At 38.6% G+C, this 20140-nt stretch overlaps 1 protein-coding gene across 1 annotated transcript in view; it reads right to left on the reverse strand.

The window, feature by feature from the left end:
• TOX3 (TOX high mobility group box family member 3) overlaps positions 1 to 3645 on the reverse strand; it is a 438446-nt gene extending 434801 nt beyond the window's left edge. Inside the window, exon 1 of the mRNA XM_044081994.1 lies at positions 2429 to 3645. Within this exon, the coding sequence (XP_043937929.1) occupies positions 2429 to 2530 (102 nt within the window). The 5' untranslated portion in view covers positions 2531 to 3645. The remainder of the gene's footprint in view (positions 1 to 2428) is intronic.
• Positions 3646 to 20140: the final 16495 nt, after the last annotated feature.

Below are 20140 nucleotides of genomic sequence, written 5' to 3' on the forward strand. Positions count from 1 at the left end.
TGTCATAATGTGCTAAAATGAGTGACTGTCATGTATGCCATGTGCAGACCAACCATCAATATTCTACGAAGCAAGAAGCATCTCTTCTAATCAGCAGTGTTAGCCCTCACTGCAATAACAGTACCAAATTGTCCCCAAGGAGGAAAGATTAATATGGTGGCATTAACAAGTATATTTAAAAAATGTCAGAAGCTATTTATGAAATACACTGCATCATTTATCCAAAATAATAATAATTCAACAACAACAACATCATGCACTGGAAAATATGATAAAGCCACCTGGAATAGTTGCAACAGGTTCTAGAATTATAAAATAATAATAATAGTAATAATAATAAAAATAAGAAGAAGAATTTAGTTTATCAACATTAGTTTTGTTATAGTTTTTTTTGGATAGGAGATATTACATAATTAACCACTAATGTATTCACACATTTTTATTACATTCCACCAATTCTCAACACTACCTCAAAACTTTGTAACACCAGCCCCCTAAACTTCAACATTTAGAGAAAATTTCAGGACTATAATTATAAAGCTAGCAGCCAACACACACAAACACACAAACGTTTTATACACATGAAAACACTGTGCTTGAGTAGATGCAGAAATTAAACTGAAAATCTTTCTATATGTACGCGAGGATACTCTATGCATAATTTCAAAAATCAAAATTTTGCTTTCCTCCTAACCAGTTTACATATTTGCTAATTTCTTGTCAAAGCATACTAGAGATGACAAATACAAAGACATGGGCCTGCCTTTTAATACAAAAGTGTTTGTTTTATTCAGCCTAGTAAACAGCAGACTGACAGAAGTGACTATATATGCATACATGTATAAAGAAATTGGTGAGTCTGTCTCCCCTGCAGTGTTTATATACAAGAACTCATAAAGCAACCATTACATGGGAAAAAATCACTCAAAAATACTGGTCATTCCTTAATACTGAATGTGACAGTCCAAATCAACTTTGTTTGGATTTTAATCACAGGGATCAAATGTACCATTATTTCTGATACGAGAAACTAATAAAAAATTATTTTAAATTTACAGCAAAACAAATACATTACAGAACATTGCTGTGGGTTGTATACAACAAAACGCAATCCATCATTGTTCAAGTATATCATAGTTTCTTCCTTAATAATGAAACACATTTATTGGCTTTGCACTTTGCCATTAGGTAAGTAGCAGGTTATGCTTCTAATAATTCCAAAACTGTTTAGTCCATAAATGATAATAAATAAGGTTTAAAAAGATGGGAACATTAGGCCAGCTGTTTGAAGAACACCAAGCTTACAAGTTAGGAAGTTGATTCACACAACGCCACTAATTGTTATGCTCCAGGCTAAACAAAGACCAGACTCACTGAGACTTTCTACAGGCAGCTGCTCTCAAATGAAAGCAAGTAAGCAATAAAGTAATGCAAGCAGCCTTATCCAGCAGCAAGAGTTGTAAATACACCTCCATGAGAATGTGTAATTATTCACTTCAAGTGAGCCTGTAGCTGAGCAGCTGTCAGTTCAGGCAATGCTTTGTAAAGGTACACATAAGCAAGTTTTAATAATGCACTGCAACAGTAAGCTGCCCCTTCATGGAACCACCTGTACCTTAGGACCTAGGTATAGCTCTCAGGAAACCAAAGTGATCCTTTCATCTACAGCACTACAACTCAAGACCCTTTAAACTTGTATCTCGGTAAAAACTCACATTGTGAACATCATACCCTAGCTGTTTATGGGTGTGTGTGTGTGTGTGTGTGTGTATATATACATATATATATATATATATATATATATATATATATATATATATACACACTCGTATGTGTGTATATGCATTACTTATACGTGTGTGTGTATGCTGCATCAAAAATAGACGTATATAGATATACACACACACATATATATATATATATATACATACATACACACACACATGTAAATATATAGGCATGCTACGTAAAATGTTCAAACTAACAAAAATTAGAAAATAATAGAAAATAATATACCTCCTGAAAATTCTATTGTAAACAATGCCGTTTGCGCTCACACACACACACACACACACACACACACACACACACACACACACACGCATTCCAGAAGCATTCTTTGCATGTCAAAAGCACAGTTACAAAGCACTTAGAATAATTAATTTATATAAATACAGTTAGAAAGCACTGCATGAATAAATACTGACGTATGTCACTACTGTTAAGTACCGTTAAGTAACGTATTTATCCCAAAGAAAGCTCATCAATTTTGCATTGTTTATGCGGCTATTTGCCAAAGGCCAAGTTTTTAAAAGCAGCTTCTGTTTAATATGAATTTGTTTTGTAAATAACACCCACCCACCACCACCATTAACGGAACAAACACAATTCGGGTTAAGAGTTGCACCGTACAAGCACTATTAATCACCTTGTTGTAACCGTAGTAGCCCAAACACTGGGAAAAGTCCAGGCTGGAAGGATCTCCAGGAATAGTGTTGCCAGGTCCGGCTGGATAAAACCGTACATCCATGATCTTTAAGCCTGGCGAGTGGACTCGAATAAAGCTTTTTTTTTTTTTTTTTTGTTCTGAGTCACATTAACATTCAAAAGCAATCTGAGGCCAGTTGTAAAAACCCCGAAGGACTTGGCGTAAAGTGGCTGCACTCCCTTTCCAGGATAGGTAGCTTTCTCTCTCTTTCTTTGTTTCTCCCGCCCTGCACTTGTTTTGGCTTGCTATTTTTTAAATGCTCAATGCCAAGCAGCAGAGACTGCCCATGCATCCGGCAGCTGCTGCTGCTGCTGCACACAAAGAAGCCACGCGACCGGCACTGATAAGCAGCAGCAGCTTTTGCAGCTCCGCTCCCTGCGGTATGGGGTGCACATAAAAGAACAGCGCACTCTGCACGGACGGTAGGGGGGAGCAGTCCAGTCCAGTCACTCCTTTTTTCCTAGTGCCTTTCAGCAGTACTTAAATTAATACCCCAAAACCGAGCCAAACAAGACTATATAAGCTTGAAAGCTGTCTCCAGAGTTGTTTAAACAAGGCGATATTAAGCTATGGACACTTTAAGCTATCCACCCAGCGGCCACTGCTTGTAGTTTAAAGGGCTGAAGAGCTTACGCGACACAACTGGCTGTGCTCCTTGAAGGAAAAAAAAAGGAATAATTGAAGCTTATGAAAAGGTACAGCCACTCCCAGCACTGTACACCACTCCCACGGAGAACAGCTGCCACTATTTACATACACATACACGCACTGCTGTCCTAAGTACACCTACTCAGAAGACTGATTCAAACTCCTTTCTGAGAACTACTTTTGTTGTGGCCTTACCAGGTTTTATTCTGTACATTTTGTCCAGATGGAGCTTAGTATCTCGTACCGGTTATTACACTACTTACCTGTTACCATTTTAAATAATACAGGAAAAGAAACGGTTGTTGTTTAACATGCTTGAAGGCAAGAAAGTTACTGTTCTACACAGCATGGTAAAGGCTGAACTGTATTATAAATCTGAAACATCGGTTCTTAACAATGGATAGTCTGCATTTGAATAGAGTATTAGCATATCGACATAGTAACACCACTTGCACTACTGGTATCTGCCAGACACAAGAAGTTATTTTGTTCTCAATAACAACTTCATTGCAGAGAAATGTTTAAACGTGGATGGAATTTTGTCAAGACCTGTCTAAGCTGGACTTGTCAGACAGTTTGAGAAGTAGTGCACTGTAAGAACTTTTGTTTTTTCTACAATGTATGTAATGGATGTGATTTTCCATTGCTTTCCAACAGTCCACGTGGATGCCCGGGAAACCTGTTCTAGTCTTAATTGCAAGTACTTTATAAAATTTGGATGTGATCTTTATATGCATAATTTGCAATTCAACACTAAAAAATGCATACGTATTTCTAACCTAACAGCAGGTGCTGTACCTGCTGTGATTATCTGAGGGAGTAGCTGTCAATGCAAGGAACAGCAACAAGCTTTCCAAGTCATTCAGACCACCTGCCCACTGACTTCATGTCCTAAAGTGAATGAGTTCAGTTAAGGATGAGGAAATGAAAATAAATGACCCTGTTTATTAGTCATAACAATGGAGCTCTGCAAAATGAATGTAGAAGAGCTTGACCTCATGACCCCCAGAGAGGAACGGCCTCTTGTCTTTCACAATCCTCGAAAATGCAGCATCAACTGTGTGCCAAATTTGCATGTCTGCATCTGTAGGTTAGAAAAAAAAGTCTTTGTCTGGCAGTGCCTTTCTGAAATGCATACATTTTTACTGGAAGCATGCTGAAGGATGCTAATATGGAAGGACTTATGTGACTACTGAAATTACGTTTGTTTTTGAGGACTGACTTTAAACAAGAATCTGAACATCTGTGTGTTATAATGCTAATTCAAATAATTTTCCTTTTCTTTCCTTCTTTTTCATTTATGCTGCTGTTTTGCAAAATATGTTTAACTGAGAATGTTTGTTTAAATCATTTTTTCTTTATTTTTTCATTTGTGCTGTTCTTTTTACAGAATATGTTGTGAGATATAAATTACAACTAGATTTTTAAATTCTTACTGTGTTTCTACACAAGACACTTCGAGGGGCATAGTTACAAATGAAGAGAACACTGCATTATAATCATAACATACTGAAGTGATATTGTGTATTCATATTTTGGAGTTTCCTTGAGCCCGCTTCATCCCTGACAATGAGCTACAACCCAGTCGCGCTTTCCTAGTAATCAAATGAGAATAACTAACTAACTAAATAAATAAATAAATATTTTATTTATTTATATTTTGTTGTATGAGCTATGTGGGTGAGCCACATCCATTTTCAATAGGGACTCAGGGAAATGGATACATCCCAATTTTACAGATGGAAGTGAAAGGTAAACATACCTTCTGTTGTATTTTAATAGACTAAAAAAATGATATTATCATTAAATAAATTAACGACATGGAACATATTCCAATGACTATACAGTTCCATTTTGCTTCAACTGTATAACAAAACTCAAGTTTTAAGACACAGCAGTAAAACATTTCAGTTTATTGAGTAAAGTTGCCTCAAACTGAGACTAATATGAAATACATGACAACACCAAAAGCACGCACACAGGTATCACACTTCAACTCAGGCAAGCCAATGGTATAGTTTTTGAAGAATAGAGTTCCATCTCTTGGTAATATATTCATTTTACATTGAGTGAAAACCATATGAGTGCTGCATCCAGGAATAAGATTGTGTGTGTAAGATTTATTGGCTTGTATTTGTATATGCTGCCATATTTTTCCCTTCAGAAGTATGTGTGTCCAGCTGACTTACTGATGTTTATAAATTAGAGTGACTTTTGAAAGCAGCTAATTTGTGCACTTATCCATTGTTAATGATAATGTGGAGCTGACTTTTTGTAAATCTGTAACTGTGTAAATACGTTTATTCCACTTTTCGGCTTGCACTATGATTTCTGAAAAGAAGTATAATTCTTCAGGCTTTTATGCTGAGCAGTATAAGTACATTACCTGTCAAACATCTATAAAAAGGGAGATCAGTTACACTTGTTTGGAGGACCTACTTAGAACGCATTTGCCAAAATGTCCATCATTGCTTAGTTTCCCATTCTTGCTTTAACAGCGCTGCTAGAAAAAAATAATGATGAAAAGTAGTTCAGAGCAGAACACCCAGGAGAATGTAATGATTCATTTTCATTCAGAGACTGTTTCTCTAATGTTGATGTACCATCGGTATAAAAAAATATTTCAATATATGAAGCTCAATTGTTTTTGGCAAGATCCTATGTTTGCATTCCCCATTTTATAGTTTAAACTTTTGTTCTAGTACAAGAAATTAATTACTGTTTAGTTTATTTCACATTTAATAACTAGGAAAGTTTGCAGAGATCAGAATTTTTTTTTCAAAGCCAAATCTTTGAAATGCTAGGTCTGACAAAGGGAAAGCTTTATTTTAATGCCTTTTACAAAAATAATAAACATGCATGCCACTTTAGACTTAAGCAAAACATGAACAATGCAAGATGTCTTCAATATGCAAATAATAACCTGCAAAAGCTGCATTGTAGTGTTGTGTGTCTAACCCCAGGTTAAACAACTGACTAGTGAGAAAGTCCTTGAGGTATATCCTGTTGCCTTTGAACAGCATACCCAGCAGACATGATGGGGCAAGGGTGACTCATTTTGAATTTCCTTAGCCCTGTTTACCGGAGTGACATTAAAATATTTCATGGACATGGAATGCATTGAATATCAGAAAAGCAATAAGGTTAAAAAATATTGTTATCTTAAGCTGGTGTTTACCTCTGAGACATTAGCTGAAAAGATTCATAGCTGGACATTTTCTCTAGACAGAACAATAATACCTAAAGTATATGTTTTAAAGCATGCGGTTAAACTACAGTTAGAGTCTAAGGCTCAATATACTAAATTATACAACAACCCCCCCATTAATATTCCAAAACATGCACGCTGATTGGTCAGCATGCACGTTGTAAATCAGACTTATACTAATGGAAAAAGGTCTAGTCGCCCGGACTTTTTCCATTAGTATGTCTTTTTTTTTTTTTTTTTTTGGACAGCAAAGGAGAATGGAAGAGCTCCGTTGCTGTTATCTTGCTATGTTAAATGAGTTTAACATAGCGAGATATCTTAAAAAAAAGCAACGGAGATCTTCCTTCCCCCATTGATTTTTTTAAAGCTGTCTCACTATCTTAAACTCTTTTAACATAGCAAGACACGTTTTTAAAAGCAACGGAGATCTTCCTTTCTCCATTGCTTCCACACACAGTTCTGATGTACTGCGTAACCATACGCATGCACAGTACATCAGAACTGCCGCAGAATACTGGACAGCTGCGGAAGGGCAGCAAGGAGGCATTATACAATGCCATTATTTAAGAAAAGTAAGTATTTTTTTCTTAAATAATGTCATTGTATAATAGCAATAACCCATTTCTAGGTGTGGGCAATGCTGGATTTAACCACGGTTGTCTTTGTTTGGCCACTCGGGCTTCACCCTCATGACCAAACCACATAGACCGTGAGTAAATCCAGCATTACCCACATCCAGGCATGGGTTATTGCTTAAGTAAAGTGTGTGTTTTTTTCCTATTACTTTAAGAAAGGGGTTCTTCAAACTAACCCTAAGAATACTGAACATTGTATTTTACTGGAAGAGAGAGAGAGAGAGAGATTGTTATGCAGGTAAAACTATTTTAAAACTGATTTGTCTAAACTTATGATAAAGCCTATGCCAATTTCTGGTATAAAACATAAAATGTAAGGAAAGAATATAATTTGTCCGGGTCCCCTTCAATAAACACACGTCACACCAAATAGCATTTGATGACCTTTATTAGAATTGCATAAACACAACTTCATTGACCAGCAAATATTTTCATTTATTAATCACAGCATAAACATCCATATAACTGTTAACTTAAGGCATCATGACCCCGCTCACCCTGACCAAGTAAACAACATCCTTACGTCCACTCGTTTACTTTTATTTATCAAGCAGCGTCCAACTGCTCACTTGACATTCCCAACATCCATATAATAGTTAAGTTAGGGCAGCATGCCCCCTCTCACCCTGACCAAGTAAGCAGCATCCTTACCTCCACTCACTTACTTTACTTATCAATCAGCATCCAACCACTCACTTGAATTTCCTAACTCATTGAAATAACCATCCAACCAAATAAGCAGCATCCTCACCTCTCCTTTCTTACTTATACTTGTCAAGCAGTGTCCAACTTGCATTTCCCAACTCATTGAAATGAACATCAAATGCCAGATAAGGAACAGAAGAGGGACCAGCCTGGCCCTCCTCTCCACCTCCCAAAAATATACCGCACAATCCCCAATCCTCCAAACAGGGAGGGCAGGTAGCCAGTTCATGCCAAAATGTTTTTCCTTACCCAGTTACACTCTTACAAAACTTAAGACCCTCCCTACACTTACCTTATTTCCTCCCAATCATCCTACTTTCCTATTTAAACTTTATCTCCCTCCCCAACTAGCGTCTTCCCTTACCCTCATAAAACCCATTACTACTTCCATCTAAACCCCAACCTGAAGATGTCCCTGGACAAATTGGTTTGTTACCAAACCTCATTTGTTCTGGTCCCCTTCAATAAACATATATTACACCAAATGATATTTGATGGCCTTTATTAAAATTCCATAAGCATAACTTTATTGACCACTAATATTTTTATTTATTAATCACAGCATAGGTTCATAGGTGTGTACTAGGCTAATGGCCCTGGAGCCTTTACAAGCCTAGCCCAAAAAAATTTCCCCAGGCACCATGCCACCCGATGTTAATTCACAGTGCCCCAATCTAGTAGGGAAACTGGAATGATCTCTGGAGTGAACTTTCTGTTACCCATCCACTTGTCAAGATTTCTCTTGAAGAGGGCCAGCAAGGTGCTCTGCTTGACATGAATGGGAATCTTATTCCAGAGTATGGGCAGTCTTTGGGAGATGAACCTGTCCCTTCAGCATGTTCTGTTAATTGTGGTAATGAGGTTTTGATCTCTGGAGCGTGTGACCCTGGGGAATTGGGATTTCATTTGGTGTAGCATTTCAAGCAGGGCTGGGTCAGACATGGCTGTATAAGTCAAACAGAGATCATCTCCAAGTAGGTGGTAAGAGACTGAGAACAGTAGAAGTTTTTTGAGTCTGTCCATGTGAGACATGTATTTAAGGCCTAGGATCCTTTTTGTGAGGTACTTTTGTGGCCTCTCCAGCTGTTGTAGGTGTCTGGTCAGGTACATGCCAAACGGGGCCCAGATCTCTTATGGCCGCTTCAGTGTTCAGTGGGCTACCATCAACATGATAATTCATGGGAACTGAGTTTTTTCCAAAGGAAATGATAACACATTTTTTGGTATTAAGCCTCAGGCCATGGTTCCATGGATGCATAAACATCCATATAACTGTTAACTTACAGCAGAGTGACCCCGCTCACCCCGACCAAGTAAATGGCATCCTCACCTTCACTTGCTTACTTATACTTATCAAGCAGCGTCCAACTACTCACTTGCATTTCCCAATTCATTGAAATGAACCTCCAGCAGCAGAGGGGGAACAGAAGAGGGACAAGCCTGGCCCTCTTCTCTGCCCACTAGCCTGACCAGGCTGTTCACCCTCCTTCATTCCAAAACATCCAACAAACCCTCAAAAACAAACCTAACCATACATAAAGGTTGAACCAAAGTCATTTGGTGTATGCCATACTCTTTGAACTAAACTGGATCCCTGTCATCAATCTCCCAGTGCTCTAACATACAAATCACCAAAGCAACCAGTTGTCTATTTAGCTGAACATAAACTGATAAGCCCTACCCCAAGTGGCAGCTGGTGACTTCAAATGAAAGGGGGGCTGCAGGAGACAGCTGAATGGGTGGGGTCAATGGGAATGGGTTTGGCCAACTAGAAAGGGGATGAGCTATGCTTAAAAACATAAAAACTGTAACTTTAATTAAATACTCTGCCCTGGGTGCCAAACCATCATTATGAGAGTCCAATCAAGACAAAATGAAGTGTAGAAGAAAAAACATATTTCAATCCATTGGCTGCATGACAGCTTACTCAATATCTAGATGGAAACAAAAAGGTTGTGAGGCATGAAAAAATAAATAACTTTTTAAATACATTACTGGAATGCTAGTCAAAATCAAGTATAAAAAAAACAAGCAGCACTCAACTCAAACCACTTCTCCTTGTACTGCAATTCTAATTATAATTTATATTCAGCTTTATTAAAGTACCAAGTAACATGCTGAAAGTAGTACTCTCTGTGATACCCCCACTTGTAAAAATGTTTCTTATCCAAAAAAGACCTGCTGCCTGACAACAACTATTTACTTGTTTCACAACATGATCAAAGTAAAAAATGAAAAGCAAACAGGAAACAAGCTCAGCATACATTGCTTAAAGGATTACTGCACAGGATATGGACCACACATGATAGACTGGCATTCTGTTTAGTTTGCAGGTAAAGCCTGCAATGAGCTCTTAAAATAATGTAATCCTGTCCTTTATTACAAATACTGTCATATGCATTTCAATACCCAAGGCTTATATGTTATCTAGTTATGTAAGTATTCTCTGCATGGCAACAACAGAAAGGCTTTCAATGTTGGCAATTCTTTAACAGTATGCTTATTAAAATTTACTTGCATCTTACAATCTCAGACAAGCTTACCAGATGGTTATTAGAGCACTGCTACTTAAACACAGAGCAACATGCACTTTCTGAATAATAATAAGCATAAATCAACAGTATAAAAATATGACAGAAACCAGAACATTCTGCAAAATCAAGGACAGATGAAAAGCCATTGTGGTACTTGTGTCTACCTTGGATGGGGGGATAGTCTGCACATTTACACTGCATAATTGCTCCTTGCCTTGCTTGGACACATCCAGAGTCACTACATGGGGAAGCGGGATGCAACAAGTATGTCACAATTTGAAATGTCTCTGGATGACTGCGATGGCCCTGACACATTTGTCATACATCTCAACCTCAGAGCAAGAAATCTGGACAAAGCCATACATAGAAGTGGGACAAAGGCCCAAAAATAAGGACAATTTTTAAATATTGCTCTTATAAACTTAGAAAGATAATAGAATAGTAGGTCTTTCATTAGTATGAATTTTCTGAAGGGTACGAAATCTGAAACTGAAATGTCTATCATTATTTTCTAACTTCAGTCTTTAATGATTTGCCACTAATTTGCCAAAAAAAACACAATTTTATGAAAAACGGACCAAAAATGTGATTCAAAAATATAAAATAGCCACACAATACAGCTGGGAACCTGTCAAAGAAGGGACACTTTTTAATATTAGTACTGCTAACTTGAGCAGCTGACAAAATAAAAGAATCTATATGCATTTCTGAAATAAAAGTAATATATAACTCTGATTATTACAGTTATTTATTAATTGTAAACCCTCCATGTTTTCTTCCAAAATTGCCATTTTGCGGAGTGATTATTAGGGGAAGAGCAACATTTTGAGCCAAAATTGGGGACAGTTGAGAGGTTTGGATATGCCTAATTCTATAAAGCAATTTATTTGCATGTACCTCTCAACCTGTTAATGCAGGAAATCTGGACAAGGCCAAATATATAGGGGGAACATATAAACAGTACTAAAAATTTCTCTTGTATAAACTGAGACAGTTGATCGAATAACAGGTCTTGCTTTAGCATGCATTTTTCTGAAGGTTATGAAGTCTGAAACTCAGTGTCTGTCATTATTTAGTGATTTCATTCCTAAATGATTTGACAGAAAACCACAAATTTTATGAGGAACAAACAAAAAATAAGAAGCAAAAATCTGGACAGTTGAGAGGTATAGTTCAGCCGGGGCTGTCTTTGAATTTGCTGCCCTTCCCCCCTCACAAAATCATGGTCAAATGGAGCTCCCCCTCTACAGCCATTCCAATGAACCATTACTTGGCTATTTCACCCCATTTACCATAAACACTAATGTGCATACTGCTTTACTTCTGCAATGATTTGGACTTCATTTAAAAGTTTTATTTTGCATTTTTCAGTGCATACACTAATATATATCATATCTGCTAAACAAAGCAATGCAGTCTCACAATGAGAACAGAATTAGCATTATAACTTCTCTGCCCTTGAAAACTCACAATCACTGAAACAGCATTGAAACTCACATTCAAAGAAAATACATTTTTCCAGTGGCAGATTAACTTTAGGTTTGGGCTGTTTTCAAATCACAGGCCCCTTGCACACGAAACATACACATGCTCTTTCATACACCTTCCTGATTGTATTAAATTATATTCCTTGAACAATGCAGTACAGTTTTAGAGGGTGTTTTAAATTTATTGTTTTGAAATTTTTCCAGTAAACAATGAAACAAAATGCATGCACCAGTAATGACAAAACTGCCAAATTCAGAACATTTCCATCATAAAAGTCTACTCAAACTTCTACAGTCCCCCAGTATCAGTACATATGCACAATCTCTGAAGAAGTAAAAGTCATCTAAATAATTCCACATTAAAGAGATCTGTAACTAATGAAGAGGTTGCTGCTAGCAAACAACTTTGTATTTCATTGTTTCATCTACAAATAAAGTGCCTGTTACCCTTGAGGAATAAATTGCCTATCTTACACTAAAAAAATGATAAGCTAGCAATATTGCAATAGGGAATGGATGGCAAACTGATAACAGGTTCATAGTTACTAGGTATCTTCGCCAAAAAGAAGTGCAGCATCCACCCCTTTTGCAACACCTTACAGTATCAGCAATGCATCTATCTACTGTGGGAGTAGAACCCACAGCCTTCTGCATCAAAAGCAAATATACTGCCTGTTGTGCTATTAACAATGCAAGCCAACTTAGCATAAGCAGCACTAAACTTTTGCTCCCCTGCAGCTTTCAGCTCCTTGTAAAATCTACTCACTCAGTTGTATCTCTAAACTTTGCAGCACAAAGAAATCTGGAAAAAGCCAAAGTTTATTGTGGGGGGACAAAAGCCCAAAAAACCAGGGACACATTTTAAACATTGCTTGTATAATGTTGGAAAGTTGCTAGAATAAAATGCTGTGTTACCACCATACATTTCACTTCCAAGCCTTAAACCCAGGACCCTGACAAAACAGTCAGAGCAACATACTACTATGCCAAATCAGCTGTGTTATGAAAGAGGAAGACGGAAACTTAAATGGCTACCACTTAGTGAATTCAGTTCTCACCATAGCACAGCTGTCAACCTCTTAGCACAAAATACCTGAACAAAGCCAATAATGGGTGAATACAGCCCCCAAACTTTCAGTGAATTCAGTTCTCACCATAGCTCTCAACCTCTTAGCAAAAAACACCCAGACAAAGCCAGTAATGTGGGAATATAGCCCCCAAACATATTCAGTGAATTCAGTTCTTACCATAGCTCTCAACCTTAGCACAAAACCTGGACGAAGCCAATAATGGGGGAATACAATCCTAAAAATAGGGACAAATTTCAAATATACATCTTATATACTTAGAAAATTGCTAGAATAAAAGCTTTTGTGTTACCATGCACTTTCTGAAGAATATGAAGTCTGATATTCAAATGCATGTCATTTTTAACATTTGTTAACCAGGGAAGTCTGACTTGGAACAAAAGCTAATTTTTAGCAGAGACCCAGGGAGAAACACTCCAGACAGACACGTGTCTTTGTAAGATGGGAGGACACTAGAGGAAACAAAAACAGGGAGGGCATACAGACTCCGCACAGAAGGTAAGGCACCCCAACCAAGAATCAAAGAAGAGAACATGTAGCTGTCAGGCAACAATGATACCACTGCACCAATGCACTACTGGCTTCACAAGGACACAAAAATACAGAAACCACAGATTTTATGAGGAACAGAACACGTATGAGGGGAAAAATCTGCAACATTTTTACAAATGGTAGTGGGTAGGGAATTCAGGCTCTTGCCAACTGGGCCCAAGGTGCAGGGTTCAAGCCTTATTCTCTACCAATCACCATGTAGCACCTGGGGCATTTTACACACACAGACACACACACCCCCTGCGAGATGTCCTTCCCCAACGAGACTCCCAGCCTGCCGACGTTGCAGTCCGAGTCCGATCCCTTTCCAGTGACAGTTTATGCAGTTACAACTGCATAGACTTCTGGGATCTCTGCACTTGAATTCTTCTTAATCCGGACTGCTGCTGAGACAGTCTGCGCATGCTCCAGACTGTCTCAGCAGCAGTCTGGATATCTGAAATGCTGCTAGTGCGCATGCGCGAAGGTCCGCTACTTGTGATAGTTTATTTCTTTCTTTGTATTTTCTTTTCTTTTCTTTCTTTTTTACAGCTGGGGGGCTGCAGTCCAGCAGTCCAATAGTACGGGCCACCCCTGTCAGCTACCCCAAAGCCAAAATAGCCATGGTACTACACCCAACCACACAATACCCATACCTTGATATAACCTCTTTAAACCACCAATCCTCTCTTATCCTTCCAACTATAACTCCAGAATTATTCCCACATCATAAACTTCCAACAACCTAACCACTTATTAAAGGCATTAAGCTAACATCATTTGGTGTACTCACTCCTCTCTAACCAAACTAGATCCATGTCATCACCTCCCAAAGCCCTATCACATAAATAGCCAAAGTAGCCAGTAACCTAAACAGCTGAAACCAAACTAATGATCCCTGTCCACTGCTAAGGTAATTACCGTAACTTTGTATAACCGCTGTATATTAACTAAATTCTCATTTATGCTAACCACCAATAGTAGCTTTTTTAATTATTCCCAGGTCATTACCTGCAAAACGTACCACCAGAACATCAAACCCAATACCACACAAAACCATGCAAGAGCAATTGCATACCATCATACCTAAATGCAGTCCTATTTAACCACCCCATGTATATAATGTACGAAATGAGATTTCTGTTCCAAAATCCATTTAATAACAATCCTGCCATCTCACTACTCATTATAAGCAAGAAAACATTAAATGACCATCATAACATTTGATGACCAACAAACCACTCTCTGAATGACTTTAATATGTCCATAAAATAAATGCCACATGAAATGTAGCCCAACAAACCTTCATTTACCAGCACCAACCCCCTGTCAATAGCCAATGTCTGTCAATCTTCACACTATCAAACCTACCTCAGTCCTTCCAATCAATGAACTGCCACCCAGATTTAATAAGTTCACCTAGCCTTGTCACACAAGCAATTATACTAGTCACAGCAAAATCCTCCTTGACAAACTGAAATGCCTTACCTTGTTCCCACACCTGACAAACAACCAAATCTCCCACCAAACTCCTTCACACAGGCAGCTGCAACACAAATTTAAACTATCTGGGAATGCCCTACCATAAGCCTTCCTTATAAAAAGGTGCCCCAAATGCTTGCAATAAGCCTTTAATCCTAATGCCACATGACACCTTCATCTAACAGCACAAACAAAATCCATGCATCCACTATATTAAACAGATGAAAATGAACCCTAATCCCCAACAACTTTTCTAAACCTCCTGAGCCAGATTAAATTGAAATGTCAAATATACAGCATCCCCCAATCGTCCTTCCTTTCTGCCATCTAACAAGCCACAAACCCACCCTCCAAAATCATATCCCAAACCCAATACCTCCTGCCACAGTTGTAACAAGTACAAATCCTCATAAACAATCCTATCCATCAGCCAAAAGGCCGTCCCACCCAAATGTGCCAAAAGACACCTCAAATGTAAAACAATGCACTGACCTAGTAACTCTCAGCCAAGAATGATCCGAGTAAGCTGACTGATGTGCAAATTCAGGAGATCATCCTTAATCCACTACTTGTACCTGGCTTTCCCCTCAACACATTTCTTTACAAGTGTTACCTTTGAATCTGGTAAAGGATTAAATTCTGGCCTACCTCTGCAAAGCATCCCAAAACAGTGCCTTGCTTTTGCCTTCTAACTTCTGCATAGTCAACAAAGCACCCTGTTCCTCCCATGTCCCCCAAAACATCCACATAACGACAGCACTCCATCAAACCCTACCTCCTCAAGCCATACATATACCAAACCACCTATTATCAGCCCAAAGCAAATGATACAAGTGTTACACGCTCTAAAGCCCTATACCTGATATGTGACATTAGTAGAACCTGCTTAAAGAACAGAGTTGTCTTCCAGAAGATACCACACCTTTGGAACAAACTCACACTTCATGTCAAACAGTATCCCCTTGGACAAGAGAAATAGATGCTGCACGTAGAAATAAGTGTTGAACTTGGCTAGCTTGTAGGTGCCCTAGAGCCAGTAGGCTAGTAACTTCCTATGATCCTGTGATTGTTGTTTGTCCACACCTCCAGGACACTGACTGTTCTTCAGGTCACCGACTGATGCTCACTCTGCACTTCCCCACCCATGACCTCACTCTGTACAACTCCAGCAAAAAAAAAAAAGAAAAAGAAAAAAACACACCTTTGCAGCAACATCCATCACCTGACAAGACTACTTCCTGTGGACCACCAGTTGAGATGAATTCTGCTCTGATGCCATCTGTGACCTCATAGTGTAGCACTCCAGCAGCTTAAACACCCATCGTAGTACCACCATCTCCAAGGAAAGGACAAATGTAAATCATCTGAAATACATAAAATATTTGCAGACAACCTGCCCACCCTCTAAAAGCCCTCAAATCCACCTTCTCTTGCCAAATCCAATGTCCTATTACTACTGGGCTAAAACAGTACATAGTTATGACAAAATGAATCATAAACTATTAAGGATGCAACTGGACTACAAGAACAGCCTATTAATAACTCCTAGCCTTAATCCTCTATACCAGATATCAAATAAGCGTCCAAAACACAACTCCTTTGCCTTAAGCCTACCAACCCCACTTTTACCCCCTGTATCAGTAACTGCACTGCTCCTTTCACTATTCCCTTTCTCATGCCCCTAGTTAACACATAATGCAGCCTGAAGCCTAAGCAGAGAAGATATGTATCCCTATTAACCAATACACTGATGCTAACCAGACCCTTGTCTGTGCTAACAGATTTCAACCGAACACCACCCCCCCACAATGTGAAACAAATGGCAATGTGGAGCACCTGCCACATAGCCCCTTAACCAATTCAAGTAAGAGTGTCACAAAATGATACAATGCCATATCTCAGTTATGTAGTAAGTCACAATTAGAAGAAAATGCCCTGTGAGTGATAATCATGCTATTCACCTGCACGGGAACAGCCATTACCAGGGACCATGTTCTCACCCGTGAGCAACTCTTAACACTCATGGCAATGCCTCAATATGACAGCACCAGTGAACTGCTCCCTGATCAAGAGTGCTACCATTGTTAGCCATCCAGCCAAATAAAGCCACACAGCAACAAGGCTGACCAGCCTATCAAAATGGAGGGGAGGGGGCAACAAAGGGAGGGCTGCAAGATCTATTTACTTGCACTGTGATCCCATACCTTTCACATGACAGACACACAAATGAAGAGTACATAAAATGTGTGTGTACAGGTTCTGCTTGATAATATAGTGCTCATAACCTTTGTACTGGCTAACCTAATTCAGCATTGCGGTGAGAATCATATGATGACATTGTTAAAATAGTAAATTGTCAGTGCAGAATGCTACACAGGAGTAGTGGTGGCCTGCAACCACATACTGACAGAGTGAGAGAGGACTGACAGAGTGACAGAAGAATGAGCTACTAGACTGCTGGGATGAAGCGACCCTCCCTGAAACTTCTTTCCTTGTCCCTCCATCCAAATCTCTCAACTGACCAATAAATTACTGGAAATATTAAAGTTAACAGGTTGCCTCTTAACAGAGGTTAAAGTAATCCGGAGTGACCACTGTAAGTCATGATTTTTTGCTTTCCCACCCCACTGGATGCCTCATGTCATCAGCCATGCCATCGGGTGAATTAACCATGAGGACCAGCGTAATTGCATCACACATTTTATGTATACACAAGAATAAAAAAACACACACACACACACACACACACACATACAGTGTGCAGTTCTTAAAATTGGTGCTTCCAAAAATACATAGCTAGGGTGATCTCGGTGGGATTTATACTTAACAGTACACCACAAGTCTTACCCACTGATGCCTCGCAAACCACAATATACCTGAAACTGAGCCTACACATTGGCTAACAGCAACCAGCCCTGACCCAAAAATAAATATGCTACCACTGAAATCATTCACACTTGAAAGACCAGCATCTACTAACTGATGTGACCGTTAGCATGACTGATGTGACCGTTAGAATGACTGATGTGACCGTTAGCATGAATGCAGCTGCTCGTTCTGCCTGCTAATACACTCACCATACAATGAACATAATTGAAGACTGATTCATGAAATAATGGTGGACATTTGAGTTTCAAACTTCATACCCTTCCGAAAATACAATCTAAGGTAAGACCTGTTATTCCATCAAATCCTCAGTTTGGAAGCACAATATTTAAAATTGACCCTATTATAGGCCATTGTCCCCCCATTATCTATGGCTTTGTCCAGATTACTTGTGCTAAGAGGTTGAGAGATATGAATCTGACACACATCCACACATACACCGGCACCCAGGCTCACACATACAAATGATTTCCAGCCTTTCCTTGCTATTTGCGTTCTGTCCTGCATGCAACACATTACAGCATTGGTATCTTATTTGAAAAGAAACAGAGCAAGGAACTGCAAATGCTTAAAAAATAAATAGTTAAATACCTAAGCAATGTACCGCCAGAACATTTTGGTCACTCAATCTGTGAGGAAAGTTAAAGCACTGCTTCTGACATGCGATCATCAACTCTCCCACTGCACTACCACTACAGTGGGGACGAGGGCTGCCATGCAGTCTTGTAGTTATAGTAATTGGGGGAAAAAAAGATGGCAATGGCACTGAAGGGTTTACCGTAAACAACCCCTCTGACACTGCTAAGCTTATCACAGATTTCAAATGGTAGCATGCTCATAGAAACGGCACCCACCACCAGTGAGCAGACGTCATCTTCACACAACTGCTCTTTCTCACAAACTGCAAACTTACACAGCCATTTCTTTTTACTACATAAGTTAATCCAGCAACAAAGTTCGAGTCTTATGCTGCCATAGCTGAAGTCTCACCGGAATGCAGGACACTTTAAAATATTAGTGCTATTATCTTCTGGCACTGACAGAACAAAATAATGCAAACCAACATACATTTTTTTTTGTGGTAAAATATGTCTGTAACTCTAATTAAGTCTAATTTATGACCTTATGTCCAAAAGCGTAAGACTAATTCATTGTGAGACAAAATCAGGAACAGTTGCAAAGTATGCATTCAGTCTCTTGCACTATTTCTCATCAGTTGTAAAGCACCTAACCTTCCAAAAACAAATTAACTCAAATTGATGTACATAACCTCCTCTTGTGTGCTTGTGAACCTATGTGTGAATGAAAGCCTGTGAAATGGCACTGAGCATTTCCTCCTCCATGGAGAATGCATGTTAAACTGCTGCAAGATAGCAATCACAAACCACCCTGAACAACCATTCCTGCTACAAACCATCTCTCTTCCCAACTCCTTAATGTAACCACAGCTATATCATCCTGCAGCACCCTAACATGCCTTTCCTTCACTATTTTAATATATAATTACTACCCACCTCCTCCAAGCACTCTACAGTTATCCAAAGCCTATCTGTCTACCCAGTTACCTATAGGTCGTCTGGGACGCAAACTTGCAGATAGCAAGTTCACACCAAATTGTGATTCCTTACCCATTTACACTGTCACAAAACTTATTAATCCCCTCCCTACACTTACCTGACTTCCTCCCAATCGTCCTACTTTCCTATTTAAACCTTATCCTCCCCAACTTACTTCTTCACTTACCCTCCTAAAACCCCTTACTATTTCAGTCTAAAACCCCACCTGAATATGTCCCTGGACAAATTGGTTTGTTACCAAACTTCATTTGTTATAAATGTGGCTAAGTGGTAATGAAGCTATATTTTGTACTCCTACTAATAATACTGTCCAGCATATGGAAACTGCAGCCAGTGAAAAGCATACTTCTGATGATGTTGAACTTAGGGAATAACAAAAAATATTTGTCAGAATAGCTGAGTCAGCCATTTGTTATTCTGTTATTGCACAATTATTAAGTTTTGGGCTTTCTGCTCAGTACCACCCATGATTTAGGCAAAGAATTAGAGAGCCTCAAAGTCTCTGTGAGACTAGTTAATCTGTTGTCTAGACCATAGTGAGTGAGATCCAGCAGAAAGCCACAGATGTTGCACGGTAAAAGTTAATTTATTATTTGTTAAAAAAAAAAAAAAAAAAAAAAAAAAAACTAAACTAATTTTTCTATTATTGAACATTAATCTATTTCTTTTATTGTACTGCACTTGTATATGGAATTAGCCTGTATGCCTCTTTTTTTTTCTTTCTACATAAAGTAATGTACCTACTTGTTATTTTGAACTTGCATTTTACATTGTATTGACTTCTGTCCTCTCTGTATTATTTCTGTATTAACCAGATTTGTCATTGTATACAAAACTGAAGTTATTTTATATTGTTTTGCGATTATTTTAT

Source organism: Protopterus annectens, chromosome 8.part1 (genome assembly GCF_019279795.1).
Source record: "Protopterus annectens isolate FY-2018-M chromosome 8.part1, PAN1.0, whole genome shotgun sequence".
Lineage (NCBI taxonomy): Eukaryota > Metazoa > Chordata > Ceratodontiformes > Protopteridae > Protopterus > Protopterus annectens.